General features: G+C 49.6%; 2 protein-coding genes across 3 annotated transcripts; both read left to right on the top strand.

Annotated features, from left to right (window-relative positions):
• Positions 1 to 6,711: 6,711 nt before the first annotated feature.
• On the top strand, positions 6,712 to 8,949 carry LOC125548366. Of its 2 annotated transcripts, none has more exons than XM_048711987.1 (2): positions 6,712 to 7,008; positions 7,942 to 8,949. In XM_048711987.1, exon 2 carries the CDS (start codon positions 8,284 to 8,286, stop codon positions 8,947 to 8,949), a length of 666 nt encoding a protein of 221 aa, XP_048567944.1. In that variant the 5' UTR covers positions 6,712 to 7,008; positions 7,942 to 8,283. The 2 variants fall into 2 exon arrangements, with proteins under 2 accessions (XP_048567944.1, XP_048567945.1); XM_048711988.1 differs by having other exon boundaries at positions 7,935 to 8,949.
• A 3,057-nt stretch (positions 8,950 to 12,006) lies between these two features.
• Positions 12,007 to 13,237, top strand: LOC125548365 (zinc finger Ran-binding domain-containing protein 2-like). Its single transcript, XM_048711986.1, has 3 exons — positions 12,007 to 12,492; positions 12,673 to 12,746; positions 12,951 to 13,237. Exons 1-3 carry the CDS (start codon positions 12,164 to 12,166, stop codon positions 12,953 to 12,955), a joined length of 408 nt encoding a protein of 135 aa, XP_048567943.1. The 5' UTR covers positions 12,007 to 12,163; the 3' UTR covers positions 12,956 to 13,237.
• Positions 13,238 to 14,499: the final 1,262 nt, after the last annotated feature.

The raw sequence follows: 14,499 nt of genomic DNA, 5'->3' as shown, positions 1-14,499 counted from the left end.
AGTTAGGTAATCTTCACAACATCCCATGTAATATAAATAATAATAAAGGGGGGATAACATAGTTGGCTTACACTCGCCACGTCAATCAAGTACATAAATAACATTACATCATCCAAACACTCATGGCCCGACTACGGCGCCAAAATAAAAGAGAACCCAACATGCGACACGGTCCCAATCACCCCCAACTGGGCACCACTACTGATCATCGGGAAAGGAAACATAGTAATGTTGAGAGTCTTCGTCGAACTCCCACTTGAGCTCATATGCGTCTGCTGGAGCGGAATCATCAGGCCCTACATCTGGTGTAATACTAATCTATGAGCCACAGGGACTCAGCAATCTCGCACCCTCATGATCAAGACTATTTAAGCTTATAGGTAAGGCAAGGTACATATATGTGGAGCTGCAGCAAGCGATTAGCAAGTATGGTGGCTAACTTATTCGCAAAAAAGAGCGAGAAGAGGAGGCAAAGCACGAGCGAGAAACTAGAGAACAACCTGCGCAAACATTACTCCAACACCGTGTCCACTTCCCGGACTCCGCCGAAAAGAGGCCATCACGGTAACACACTCAGTTGATTCATTTTAATTTAAATTAAGGTTCAAGTTATCTACAACCGGACATTAACAAATTCCCATCTGCCCATAACCGCGGGCACGGCTTTCGAAAGTTCAAATCCCTGCAGGGGAGTCCCAACTTAGCCCATGACAAGCTCTCACGGTCAACGAAGGAATAGACCTCCTCCCAAGACGTTCCGATCAGACTCGGTATCTCGGTTACTCAAGACACTTCGACAGGTTAAAATAAGACCAGCAACACCGCCCGAATGTGCCGACAAATCCCGATAGGAGCTGCACATATCTCGTTCTCAGGGCACACTCAGATGAGACATCCTACGAGTAAAACCAACCCTCAAGTTGCCCCGAGGTGGCCCCGCAGTCTACTCGGTTGGACCAACACTCAGAGGAGCACTGGCCCGGGGGGGTTAAAATAAGATGACCCTCGGGCTCCGGAAACCCAAGGGAAAAAGAGGCTAGGTGGCGAATGGTAAAACCAAGGTTGGGCATTGCTGGAAAAGCTTTAATCAAGGCGAACTATCAAGGGGTTCCCATTATAACCCAACCGCGTAAGGAACACAAAATCCGGGAACATAACACCGATATGACGGAAACTAGGGCGGCAACAGTGGAACAAAACACTAGGCGAGAGGCCGAGCCTTCCACCCTTTACCAAGTATATATATGCATTAAGATAACAAGATAATATAATGATATCCCAACAAGTAAATAAATGTTCCAATAAGGAACGGCCTTCAATCTTCACCTGCAACTAGCAACGCTATAAGAGGGGCTGAGCAAAGCGGTAACATAGCCAATCAACGGTTTGCTAGGACATGGTGGGTTAGAGGTTTGACATGGCAACTTGGGAGGCTTGCAAGCAAGTGGTAGGCATCGTAGCATTGGCATAGCAAAAGAGCGAGCAAACTAGCATAGCAAAGATAGTAGTGATTTCGAGGGTATGATCATCTTGCCTGCACAGTTGTCAGAGTTGACTGGATCCTCGAAAGCAAACTCAACGGGCTCCTTGTTAGTGAACTCGTCTCCCGGCTCTACCCAAACAAGACAAACAAGCAACAAGGATACAATCAACCACGTGCAAGACCAAGCAATATGATGCAAAGATGATATGCTATGCGGAATGCGATGCGGGATGCAAAATGCAAGATATGACAGGAAATGCATGAACCTGGACTCAACTTGGAAATCCAAGTGTGCCACTGGAAAGATGAGACGAAATCGCTTGAAAACGATATAAAGAACGCCGGAATCGGAGTTGCGGTTTGGAAATGGCAAGCGATTCAAATATGACACCGGTCTGCGATTTACAGCAAGTAGCCAACTAAATGCAATGAGATGAACATGCTACAGCAACCAAACAGGACAACAAAATACATGGCAGGGATGCACACAAGATGCTTAACAAAAGTCTAGCACTGAGCTACGGCCAATTCATCCATTAACAGGTTCAAACAAGCATGGTAAAAATGCATATGGAAAACAGATCTCAGACTTAGTGAAATTAACACTTGTCTGGAATTTCAGATCAGGTAGCCCTCTTCGGAGTCACAAAACTACATGCTACAGGACCTGAACATGGCAAAGTAAAGCATGGCATGGAGCTACGCAAAGAGCTTAACAAAAGTCCCTTAGTGACCTTGAGCCAAAAGGGATCAGAAAATACAATTGCAAGCATGTGAACATAGCAAAAACATAATTAGTTTTCAGACTTAGTGAAAACTGGCACATGCTGAAATATAACTCAAGTAGGCGTGTTTACAAGCTCGATGCACTCACTACGGTGCAAGTCATGGCAAGACAAGCATACATCCATAAAGAAAGCACAAAATGCAAGCTTGACATGGCAAGAACAATAACATAGCATGCACGGATCAACTACAACAACACCGGCAAAATTGCAAACAAGTTGACAATCTGCCCAGATTCACAAAGTAGCAAAAGTAGAGCTCGATTGACTCAAGCTAGGGTGCTCCATAATTGCAAACAAAGACATGGATGGATAGAGCACTACAACATTAACAAAACATCCTTACTGACCATCCTCAAAAGATGCACGGATCACTAGGAAACAACAAGAACATATGGCATCGTGAGATAAACAGCTCCAGGACTTAGTGAAATTGCTAAATCCCTGAAAACAGAATTACTAAGTGCACCACTTTGCAAGCTTGCACTAGTCACCACACACATCACAAAAATACATGGGTTGCACCTCTGGAAAGATGACAAAACCCTTAACAAAACACATGTAGAGCATCAGGGCATATCATGCACACATTAATCATGACAAAAATGACAAAAAGCTAAACGGAGTAGCAGATCTGGCAATTATCTCAAGTATCCCTCTTCTAACAGCATTTCGGGCATCAAGATGAACTCAAATGAAAATGATCCAATGGAATGAAATGATGTACTCTCTGAGATGAACATTTTGATATGCTATATGCATGAATCGGAGCTTCGGATGCAAAGTTACGGAGCCGTGAACATGAGCACATGGACTAAGATTTTCGGGACTTAGACGAAATTTACCACCGGATCTAGGGTTTGACCCGGCACGGAATCCGAGGATGGCGGCGCGCGCACTGTTCACGCCGGAGCTGACGGAGTTTGCCGGAGCTGACGGCGGCGAGGTGCTCTCGGGCCGGATCTCGCCGGATCCGGCCGGCGGGGAGCCGGAGAGGCGGCGGGGCGGCGGCCACGGCGCGGCGGCGGCGGTTGGTGGCGGCGGGCGCGGATGCGGCGGCGGCGGCGACCGGAGGCGGCGGCCGGGCGAGGCGGCGGCAGCTGGGCGAGGTAGCGGCGTGGGGCGGCGGCGGCAGTTGGGCCGCGGGGGCCTCGCCTGGGCCGGGCGGGCCAGCGGCGGTGGGAGGTGGCGGCTGCCACGTGGCGGCTTCGGAGTGGGGCGGCGGCTATGTCCGGCCGGGTCGGACAATGTCCGGCGCGGCGCGGGGGCGATTTAGGGTTTCGGGGAGAGGGGATCCGGGACATTTCGAGGGGAACCTATTTATAGGCATAGGAGGAGCTAGGAGAGTCCAAATGAGGTGCAGTTTTCGGCCACGCGATCGTGATCGAATGCTCTAGATGATGGAGCAGAGTTAGGTGGGTTTTGGGCCAAATTGGAGGGGTGTTGGGCTGCAACACACACGAGGCCTTTTCGGTCCCTCGGTTAACCGTTGGAGTATCAAACGAAGTCCAAATGATACGAAACTTGACAGGCGGTCTACCGGTAGTAAACCAAGGCCGCTTGGCAAGTCTCGGTCCAATCCGGAAATGTTTAATCCCCACATACGAAAGAAAGCTGAAAATGACCACCGGAGGAGAACGAAGCGCCGGAATGCAAAACGGACAACGGGGAAAATGCTCGAATGCATGAGACAAACACGTATGCAAATGCAATGCACATGATGACATGATATGAGATGCATGACAACGATAACAACACACGGGGACAAAGACCCAAACCCGAGGAAATAAATATAACTTAACGCCGGAAACGGCAAGAGTTGGAGTACAAATTGGGAAAGTTACATCCGGGGTGTTACAGCCTTCCCACCAGATTTTATTTTGGATGTAATATCGGACAAGATTCCAAGCTTTGCTTAGTGTAATAAAGCGGCAATTTCCCCTAAAAAACACTTAACTCTTGTACGACAATATCAACTTTGAGCACAAAACTACGAAGCCATGAATACAGAAATAAAACAATTCCTACAGAGGTTGGATTTGGAGAATAACAGTACCATTAAACAAATTAAAAAATCTGACTTTTTTTGCTACAAACATTTGAGCTTTGGATTTTTTTTGACCATAATGGCAGGGGGTCTGCCTTTTCATTAAGAGAGGGAAGACTGTACAACAGGCTGAAGAATCAGCCGGGGAAGCAAAACATTAAGCCAGAGATGCGACATGCATCCTGGCAAGAACAAATGGTACTACTCCCATGCCTCCTTCAGGAGGCCTAATTCATCCCTAATCAAAGAACATACCCCCGCGGCAGAGCGCCGTTGATTCTGGAAGATCCGCCTGTTACGCTCATTCCATAGGTTCCAAGCCACGTATACAGCCCTCGTACACTCGTCCAGCAATACTCCTTTTTGCTTTAGTTTGAACGTCTTATCCCACCATGTGTTGATAGAGGAGGATTGGAGCGCAGCCGTCGCAGCATTATTGAACTGATTGGCCATCGGGTGCCAAACCTCCATTGCAAATGGACAACCCAGGATGATGTGGTTAGCCGATTCAAGGACCTGATCGCAGGCGCAACAAGTGGCCTGATTAGAAGTGTTGGAAGAGTGCACTTTCGATGTGTTTCTTTATATACACCCTTCTGAAGTGTACTTTCGATGGACGAGCTAGGACGAGCTTGGGATTACTGAAAAAGGCTTTCGCCCCGCTTTATATATAAAGCAAAGATCAACCATAGCCCAAGTACAAACGCACCCACGACAAACACACGCACACACCCAAGACGGGATACATAGGCGCTGAGCGCAGCAACACCACCCCTAACACTACAAGAGCAATCGAGGACCTCTGCCGTGAACACTCCACCGCGAAGAGATGAAGCCGCATATGACGAACTGTGAGCTCCAAGGCGGCGCCTCCAAGAAGGTTACGACGCCAACGCGCCGCCACCGCCCGACCCGAGGGTCAGAGTTTTCCCTGGAGCGGCACGATGACCCGTGAGAGCCGCGACGACGCCTTCAAGAAGGTAACGTGCTACGCCGCCACCGATCCGTCTGAAGATAGAACAGGTTTTCACCCCAGCAAACACTCACCGGCACCGAACGCCACACCCCTGCCACCATGCCGCCCACACAGCCATGGTCACCGGGCAGCACCAAGCCACGGGCTCTGCCCATGAGCACCGCTCTACCACCACCAGGGCCGCCGCCCCGACATCTAAGACCTTGACACCACCTCACCCGAGACCCGTCGCTACCCCAACTAAAGAGACGAGTGGAAAGGCCGCTCCTTTTCACACCCCTGGGCGCCCCCCCGCGCCGAGACCCAAAGGGCTGGCCAAAAAGGCCTCCATCACCCGTCCTGCTGCACCGGACGCGAGACGAGCTCGGTCCTGCTGCCGGGCGCGAGACGGGATCAGTCCTGCAGCCGGGCGCGAGACGGGCTCGGTCCTGCTGCCGGGCGCGAGACGAGCTCGGTCTCGCAGCCACGGGCGCAAGACGAGCAATGGACCACAACTGGGAGTGGACCAGCCCTATGACGAGGGTAGAGCCCGGACGACGAGGGGAGGAATCGAAGGTCGAGACAGGCCGCTCACTGACGACCGACGTCGGAGGCGACCGGCCGCCACCGTGAAACGAACCATCCCACCACCATGAGCTACCACCACGCCGTGGAGCTCGCATCCATGCCGAGACCCCGAGGAGCAGCCCCGAGCCACCTTGCAGCAGCTGCGGCATGCTGCCGAAGACGTAGCCCACCTCCCGGCCATGGACGCCCGGCGCCCCTCCACCCCGAAAGGCGCAGCCTACCGCCGGCCGCCCCGCCACCACCTTAGCCAGGTCGCCGCCGCCGCCACCACCCGGATCTGGGTAGGAGCACCCAGATCCACCGCCAGCAAGGCCCCCGCCCCCGGAGCCCCAAGATCCGCCACATGGAAGGGGAGGGGGGCAGGACCACCGAGACGCCACACGTCGGGGGGAGGAAGCAGAGCCCGTGGACGGGCCGACGACCGTCGCCGCCGACGCAGAAGGCCGCGCCCCGTGACGCACGCCTCCAGCGCGCGGGAAGAAGACGCCCCGCCGCCGCCTATGCCGCGCGGCCTTTGGCCGGCGACGCCACCGGCGGCGGCGAGGGAAGGAAGGCCGGGGAGGGGGGCTGAGAAGCGGCGGCGCTAGGGTTGGCTCCCAGAGTCGCCCGCGGGAGCGACTCGGGAGCGGGGCTGCCTAGGTCTCAGTTCAATTAGGCGTAGAAGTGCACTTTCGATGTGTGTTTTTTATTGGGAAACACTTTCTATCTATAGTCTGATACGAGGCCATTGTCAGATGCGGTCGATTTTATTGGAATCCCACGGTCACAGATTTTGCACCATATGGAAAAAATAATTCCCAACAGTTTAATGCTAACCATCCGCACCATCCGCCCGTAACTCGCTCGCATTCCCCCTTTCATCTCGCCTAGCTGGCAGCCTTCCCCAACCTCGCCGCCAATAGCACCGCCCAATCCTCCCCGACATCGCCGCTGACCTCCTGCCTCTCTCTCACCTCTTCGTCGAGCATCATGCCACCTCACCAACCAGATCCCCTTCTCCCGTCGCTTCGCATGCACCTCCGCCGATCTCGCTGTCAACCGCACCCTCGCCCCATTCTCTCTGATTTCACCGCTCCATCCTCTCCATGGGATATAGCACAGCGGCTTCCGGTCCATCGCGTCGTCTCCATTAGGAATGAAGCCAGCACAGGTTTCTCCCCCCTGACCCCCAGTATCATCCCTTTCTGATCTAGGTCATATGGTACAATGCTAGTTGATTTCTACAGTACTAAATTTGTGTACTGGGTATTCTTTGATATCTATATGTGCACACATTCGTTTGTTTGTCGTGAATTTTCTCTGTTTATTTCATACTGAATCAGGATTCACGAAATCATGAATGAATATATGTGAATTAGGTGTTTGCATGAACCAAATATGCTTCCCACATTGGCGGCAATAGTAGTTCGTATTCCAATTCATGTATCCATGCTTCCAGTTAACACTACTTATGTACCCAGAGTACTATTGTCATGCTTCCTTCTTTTTGCGCTTCTACATTTTATAACATATATGCTTCTTCGTGCTAGAGAATTTACCACATTGGTCCACAACAGGGGCTTTAATTTGCATGTATGTCACACATAACAATGTATATTTCCCATGAATATATTTTGTTCTACAGATTATGATGACTAATGTTGAGCTAGTGTATTCTGTTTTCGCCAGAAGGACAGTATACTTTCTTCTGAATATTTCGTAAAAACATTGTAACCACGTTCTTAATTTTACAAGAAATTAAGTTGTTTCAACCCCTTCTTGTGTGTGCTTCAACCGCTGCATGTGCCGCTTCTTTGAATTGTATGCTGAAATTGGTTTAAAAACGACGCATTCCTGATTGTGAAATCAATTTTGTATGCTTTCATTGTGTCTCATATGTGTTGTGATAGCATTAGATAATTGCTGTGTGTCAACTATGCTTCATAATTTTGTGTCTGGCATATGTTTCTACAACACCAAATTTTTTGCTTCAAACTTTGTAATTGTGTGCTTCTATCATTGCCTATGTTGATTCCTTGAGTGAATTACTTCTACTGTACTGGATACATCTAATTCGGCATGCTTCTTTGTATCAAGTTTGCAGACGATGGTGCAATGTTGTTGAGGGCACTAAGGCCAAGACATAGCTGCCTTGTTGACGATGGGAAGCTCACGATGCACGTGAGATTGTCCATTATTAGTTTGTTCAGCACGAGATACTACCGTGGATTGGTACGGCCACCATCGCACGGAAGCACCACTACCATCACAAAGAAGCACGATTACCATCGCAAGGAAGCAAGGCCAGCATCAGAAGGATGCACAACTACCATCGCAAGAAAGCATGGCCAGCATCGGAAGGAAGCACGACTGTCATGCACAACCAACATTGGAAGGATGCACGTTTCGCCATCAAATAGAAGCATGACAAAAATAAAAAAGAAACATGGTTTCCATTGACCTGGTGGTGTTTGAGTGCGATGAAGCCGAGAGTAGTCTTGTTATTGATGACAGATCAGTGCACGCATCGGAAAAAAATTATATCAAAGAAATTTGTATCCTGCCCCGTCCCCCGTGCCGCTCCCGCGAGCGGCCCGGGCGGAACCCTAGATCGCCGCCGCTGCTCCCTTCCTTCGCCTTCCTTCTTCCTCGCCGCCGCCAGGGGACGCCGTCGGGCAAAGCCCGCGCGTGCGTCGGCGGCGGCGGGGCTCCCTCCCTCCTCGCGAGGCTCCCGGGCGGCGCGGGACGGCCGGCCCTCGCGGCGGCGCTCGGCTCGGCGGCAGGTCGGGTCGCCGGTGGATCTGCGGGGCTCCCCTTTGGTGGCGCTGTGGTGATGGCGGCGGCGTGGTCTGCGTGGGGCGGCGAGGCGCGGGCTCCTCCTCCTCCTGATCTGATGGCGCCGCGGTGGCGCCGGCGCTCGGGCATGCGGCGGGGTCCGCGAGGGTGGTCGACGCGCGACGTCTCCCTTCCCGATCTGATGGCTCCACGGTGGCGCCAGTGCTTGGGCGGCGGTTGGCGTCGACAAGCGGTGGCGGGTGCTGAGATCTCGGCGGCGCTCCGGCGTGTGCAGGCGGCGGCGGTCCCTTTGCGCGGTCGGCAGCTTCGTCTCTAACCCGGACGGCGCGGGGGATGGTGGCGGCCCGGCGTGGCCGGCGATTTGGATGCGGTGGTGCCGGTGGCTCGCTGATCTGCCGGTACTCCAGGGTCTACCTGGTGGTGCTGGTGGTGACGGCGGCCCGTGCACGAGAGTTGGATTCCTTCGAACTGATCTGGGTGAAAACTTGCCTTCGGCTTCTGCTAAGGTCGGCGGTGGCGGCGCTATCTGCGTCGTTCCCTTCTTGAAGGCATCGTCGTGGAGAAGTTCAAGGCCACTCTCTGCTACCTCCGGGGAAAACCCTAGATCAGATGATCGGATGACGGCGGCGCTCTGTTGTCGTTCCTCCCTTGGGGGCGTCATTTGGAGGTACACACGTGATCGAGGGATCAGAGGACGGATTCTTTGGTGGAGCGGTGCTTCATCCTACACACTGATGGCGACGGATCTTGACAGCGTGGCGCAGTGCAGATTCGGAGTTCGCTGTGGGAGGATGGACTCGCACAGGAGGACGACGCTGTTGGGCGTCGTGGTGGCGTCGATGGCAGAGAGACCTGACACGGTACATGCAACAGTACAGCTCTGAAGATGAATTTGTGGCAGGTGGCTGCGGCGGCCTCATACCCGGCAGGCGTCCTGGTTGAGGAGTGCGCCGGGCTGGTAGGTGCCCCATACTCGGCAGGCGTCCTGGTTGGGACCTCAGGTCTTAGATGTTTAGGTTTGGCTGCGATGTCTGTTTGGTATTAGGCCCCGACTATCTGCGCCCCCTCATCAATTGGATAGGTGTAGCGACAGTTGTTTAGACGGTGGCTTTAGTCTTGCTGTTGTATGGCTTTGTAAGGTTCTATGATAATAATTAATAAAGTGACAGTATGCATCGCCCAGATGCAAAGGCCGGGGGTCATCCTCCTTTTCTAAAAAAAAAGAAATTTGTATCCGTGTATATTTATGTCGTTGATCCACACAATTTCCATTACGACGCAAATGTTTCCATCAAACATGAATATAGTTTTGGTACACAAAAAATTGTTTCCAAAGTGTGTAAAAAATGCTACCACAAGGATGAAATATTGCTTTATTGAAATAAATATTTCTATCATATACTATCACATAATATGTTTCCGTTGAATGATAATTCCATTGACAAAATATAAAATTTCCACACCACCTCGCGCTACAGAAAAAAAAATGTACAGAAACCTTTATTTTTTTGTTGGAAGCAAATTTCCTATTTCTGGAAATTTTCTGGGAAGCATTAATTTCTGTATTTGGTTTTTTGGAAGCAATCACGACTTACCAGAAAATAGATATGGAGTTTTTAACTTTATTTCTGGGAAGCATTAATTTATATATTTATAAGCAAATCACGGCTTACTGGGAAGCATTATTTCTGGGAGTTTTTAACTTTATTGCCGTAATTTCCGGGAAGCTGTTTCTTATTTAGGAATACGTTGCATGCATGTTTCCTTGAATTAATCTGACGCTTCAAAGGATTTCAATCGTACGGCAAGGGATTAGTCTGATGAAACGCTAGCCATCGGTAGTCTGATCGCTAGTGGTTCCTTTCTTTATTTGCCACACTCCCGATTGAAATAGTACTACTAGATTACAGTTACCAGACTGGCCCCGCACCTTTCTCCCCAATCTCGTGTAATCCTTGCCGTGCAGGCCTAAATATGTTTATGAAATAAAGTTAAATCTCAGATTGTGCACAATACTCTCATATATACACCCTCCTGAAGATCTACAGATTTTTTTTGCATTTCCTGCATACTATACTATTTATTTCAGCTAAGGATCTAAATACTTATGAGTGAAGACTAAACTTTTAAAAGCTTTACCAACCGAAGGTTGCCCATTCTCGGCCTGTTGCGGAGCGTGTGATATTTGTGTTCCCCGACTCTGTTCGGTCGTAATTGAGCCGTTCTACAGAACTTCTCCAACGTTTGCTTCTGCAGGGTGTCGATTTGCTACACAAAGCGCGGTCGTCGGCGTCTTCTGCTTTACATCAATGACTTCTCAGACACTACTTTCACAAGCTCTTAGGTTTAAAAAAGTTTATTCCGTTGAGACGGAGATTTAGAGGTTGCCACGAGTTTTGCTCACGGTGCACTGTGGGTGGATGCAGATGGAAGAGGACTTCGGCACCCAAAATTTGGATGTTTGTTTCAATTTTTGTAAGAGTGTTTTTGAAAGAGTTTGTACTATTTAATATAAGTCCTTCGTCCTTTTTTGCAAATGAAGGAAAACTGAGGAGCACAAAAGAATAAAACTAAGGAAAGAGAAGACGAGAGATTGCCCGATGAAGCTGGAGACCAGAGGAGGCGGGAACTCCCCGCTCACACAGCACAGTGATCTCTAGCTTGCAGAGCACGGAGAGGCCCATCAATCGTGGGGATTCCTCAGTTGCTGCAAGAAATGAAAAAAAGGGGATGCATGCATGATGCATGAGCCAGATAGACAGCTACTGAGCTACACACTCACTCAGCCTGCCCTGCATCTGCATGGAGGCGGAGCAAGAAGAAACAATAATGCATCCGTTCCGTCGGGCTTTACTTGGACCCTAACTAACTGGCCTAAGGGGGTGTTTGTTTACAGGGACCTTTTTATGTAGGGATTAGGAAAAGTCCTTCTTAGGGTCCTTTTTTATTAAACGGGAGAGACTTTTTAGGGACTAAACTAGGCATTTGGGACTAAATGAAGAAGACTCTCAAAGAGAGTCTTTTGGGGACTTTTTGGGACTTTCCCAACAATGCCCCTCCATGCACCCATTGGCCCGCCACCCCATGATGTTGTTTGATTGTTATTTTTCTATATACTATGGGCAACATGGTCATTTAATAGCCTCTAGAAAGGGACTAGGGACTTTTTAGTCTCTGAAATCAAATAAGGAGAGATTTTTTAGAAACTAAGGACTTTTTAATTGGGACTAAAAAAAAGTCCTAAAACTAGAGAACAAACACCACCTAAGCTAGCCAGCTCTACTCCACTCCTCCCGTCTCCTCTCCTCCTGGTGCAGCACCAAACCGTATATAAAAGACCGCTCCACCTCCCATCTCCAAACCAACCCTGCCATCCAACACAACACAAGCTAAGCTGCCTCTCATCACCTTCTCCTTGGGTTAGATTGATAGCTAGACTAGACACACGCTAGATTGACTGGACTGATAGACAGACAGATAGATAGACAGATACAAGGATCCATTTTAATTTCTGATTGATATATATAGCGATGGAGAAGGTGATGATGAGCAGGAAGCCGGGTGACTGGAGTTGCAGGTCATGCCAGTACCTCAACTTCTGCAAACGGGACGCTTGCCAGCGGTGCGGCGAGGCTAAGCTGGGCGCCGAGCGGGCAGACTACGCGGCCATGGGCGGCAGCTGGGAAATCAAGCCCGGCGATTGGTACTGCGGCTGCTGCGGCGTCAACAACTACGCCAATCGCGCCAGCTGCTTCAAGTGCAGCGCCGCAAAGACAGACTCCGCCACCGTCGCGCAGAACTGGGGGTTCAACGCCGCCGCCCAGGCCGGCTGGAAGGCCGGCGACTGGATCTGCCCCAGGTTCGTCTGCCTCCGGCCCCTATCTACCTCCTGCACTAGCTAGTCGGTTATGCTCCACTGCCTAGCTATAAATTAAAGCTTTCCAAGGAATGCAGCTAGCTAGCTAGCTGCATATGTGCATGCATGCATGCAAACAGGCCTGAAAAGAAAGAAAATTAACCACGTGTTTTGGCTATGCAGACTGGATTGTAACGTGCAAAATTACGCCAACAGAACCGAGTGCTTCCGCTGCAATGCGCCCAAATCATACTATGGTAAGATCATCTCCTGTGAATTCAACCCATCCCACGGCACATTTACACTACTTCTTGTTTGCGAGCGACGAGAGCACATATATTGACACCTTTTCTTTTTGCGGTGATGGCACATATTTACACCACCTGACAGTGACAAACTGGTCTGGTGCTGTATGTGATCTCATCTAATCGAATTCTTTTATTTGTTTACTTCCTTTGCAGGTTAAAAAGGCGGGCCTGAAAAGAAAATTAAAAAATGGAAGAGTGTCATTGGAGCAAAGAACAATCACGAGTCCTCAAGGATTTTTCCTTTTTTTTCTCCTAAAGAAAAACCTTGGCCAACCCGATGGTTTAGTCATGTCGAAGAGCGGTAAACCGCCGCTCAGACTCAGAAAAGGGAGATAAGTGGGCACAATCGTACGTGTACATGTGCGCATGTGTTTGGCTGAGGACCAATATCCAGTTTTCCTTTTTCAGTAAAAGAAAGAGAAAATTCCAGTTTGGCTTCATTTGTGCACCAACTTTTGAGTGTAACTCCTGTGTGTGAGATTAATTGTTCCTAATCATTAGACTGTTGCTGCGCATGCAGTTCCATTCGCCGATATCTATCCATATATAGATGCCTTGCTTGTGCCTGCTCATTGCTTACGGCATATGCAAAGCGGCCGGGAATGCAGCCAGGGAGCACAGAGGCGACAGCGAATTCACCCAGCCACAAGCGAATGTTTCTTCGAAAACCTTTAGTCGCCGCGCGCGCGAGATAGAGATATTCCCGGAGCAATCATGGCCCTGCTTTACTCCAAAAAGCGAGACGATCGAGATGCACAGGATTATTACCACTTCAGTCTCAAATGCCACGCGAGCACCACATACATACTCACAGACTACATATATACTCCTACATGTGGACACGCTGCTGCATGGCATAATAGTAGAATAGAAGAGAAAGAAAATCAATATATGTTCCCTTGTATCAAAATAAAAAACGTTTTGTGACAAAACCGTCTTATATTTTGATACGGAGGGAGTAGCTTGGTACGTAAGTTTACAAATGGAAAATTATTAGTCGCAATCTTTCCTCCATGAGTTAACATACTATGAATAGTTAATTAGTTTTTCGCTAACATGTTTATATATGTAACTTAATGGTCAAAGCTGCACGGTGTAAAACATGTCTATATCTAAAACATCATGGACGGTGTGCCGTGTGCGTGTATGTGAGCACATCTTCTCAAGTGTGTGGGGGCGAGAGAGCGAGAGGAAGGAGGGTCACCAAGCATCAGAATATATATCATGGTATTCTCTACTGCTTGGTGCTTGCCTGCACATGTTTTGGTTAGCTGGTCTTTGGCCGCTTGGCCATACTAGTGGTGACTTGCTTACCCTGAGCAAAGCCGACCTGTGTGTGTGTGTGTGTGTGTGTGTTCTTTTTGTCTCTTGATTGGTGCAGGGCCAGCAAACAGGCTGAACCATTTGCTCACTCATCATGCACACCTTTTTACAATCCAACATGTGTACAGAAACATATATTCATTCCCTCCAAGCACCTCCACAACAATAATAAGATTCTATGGAAGACCAGTAGCAGGCCCACATAACTAGTATACCAGGTCAAATGGTAGCATCATCACTGACGATACCGGTGTTACATGCTCTGGGATCCAAATAGCAATGAAATATGAATTGAAGCTTCTCTGGAATGGATGAATACTTCGCAAGTTTGAATTGAAATGGTGCAGCGGTAGGATGGTGTTTCACCAGATATTGGAGG

The sequence above is a fragment of the Triticum urartu genome, chromosome 3, assembly GCF_003073215.2.
Source record: "Triticum urartu cultivar G1812 chromosome 3, Tu2.1, whole genome shotgun sequence".
Classification (NCBI taxonomy): Eukaryota; Viridiplantae; Streptophyta; class Magnoliopsida; order Poales; family Poaceae; genus Triticum; species Triticum urartu.
The sequence above is the reverse complement of the archived record's forward strand: the minus strand, read 5'-3'. Positions and strand labels throughout refer to the sequence as shown.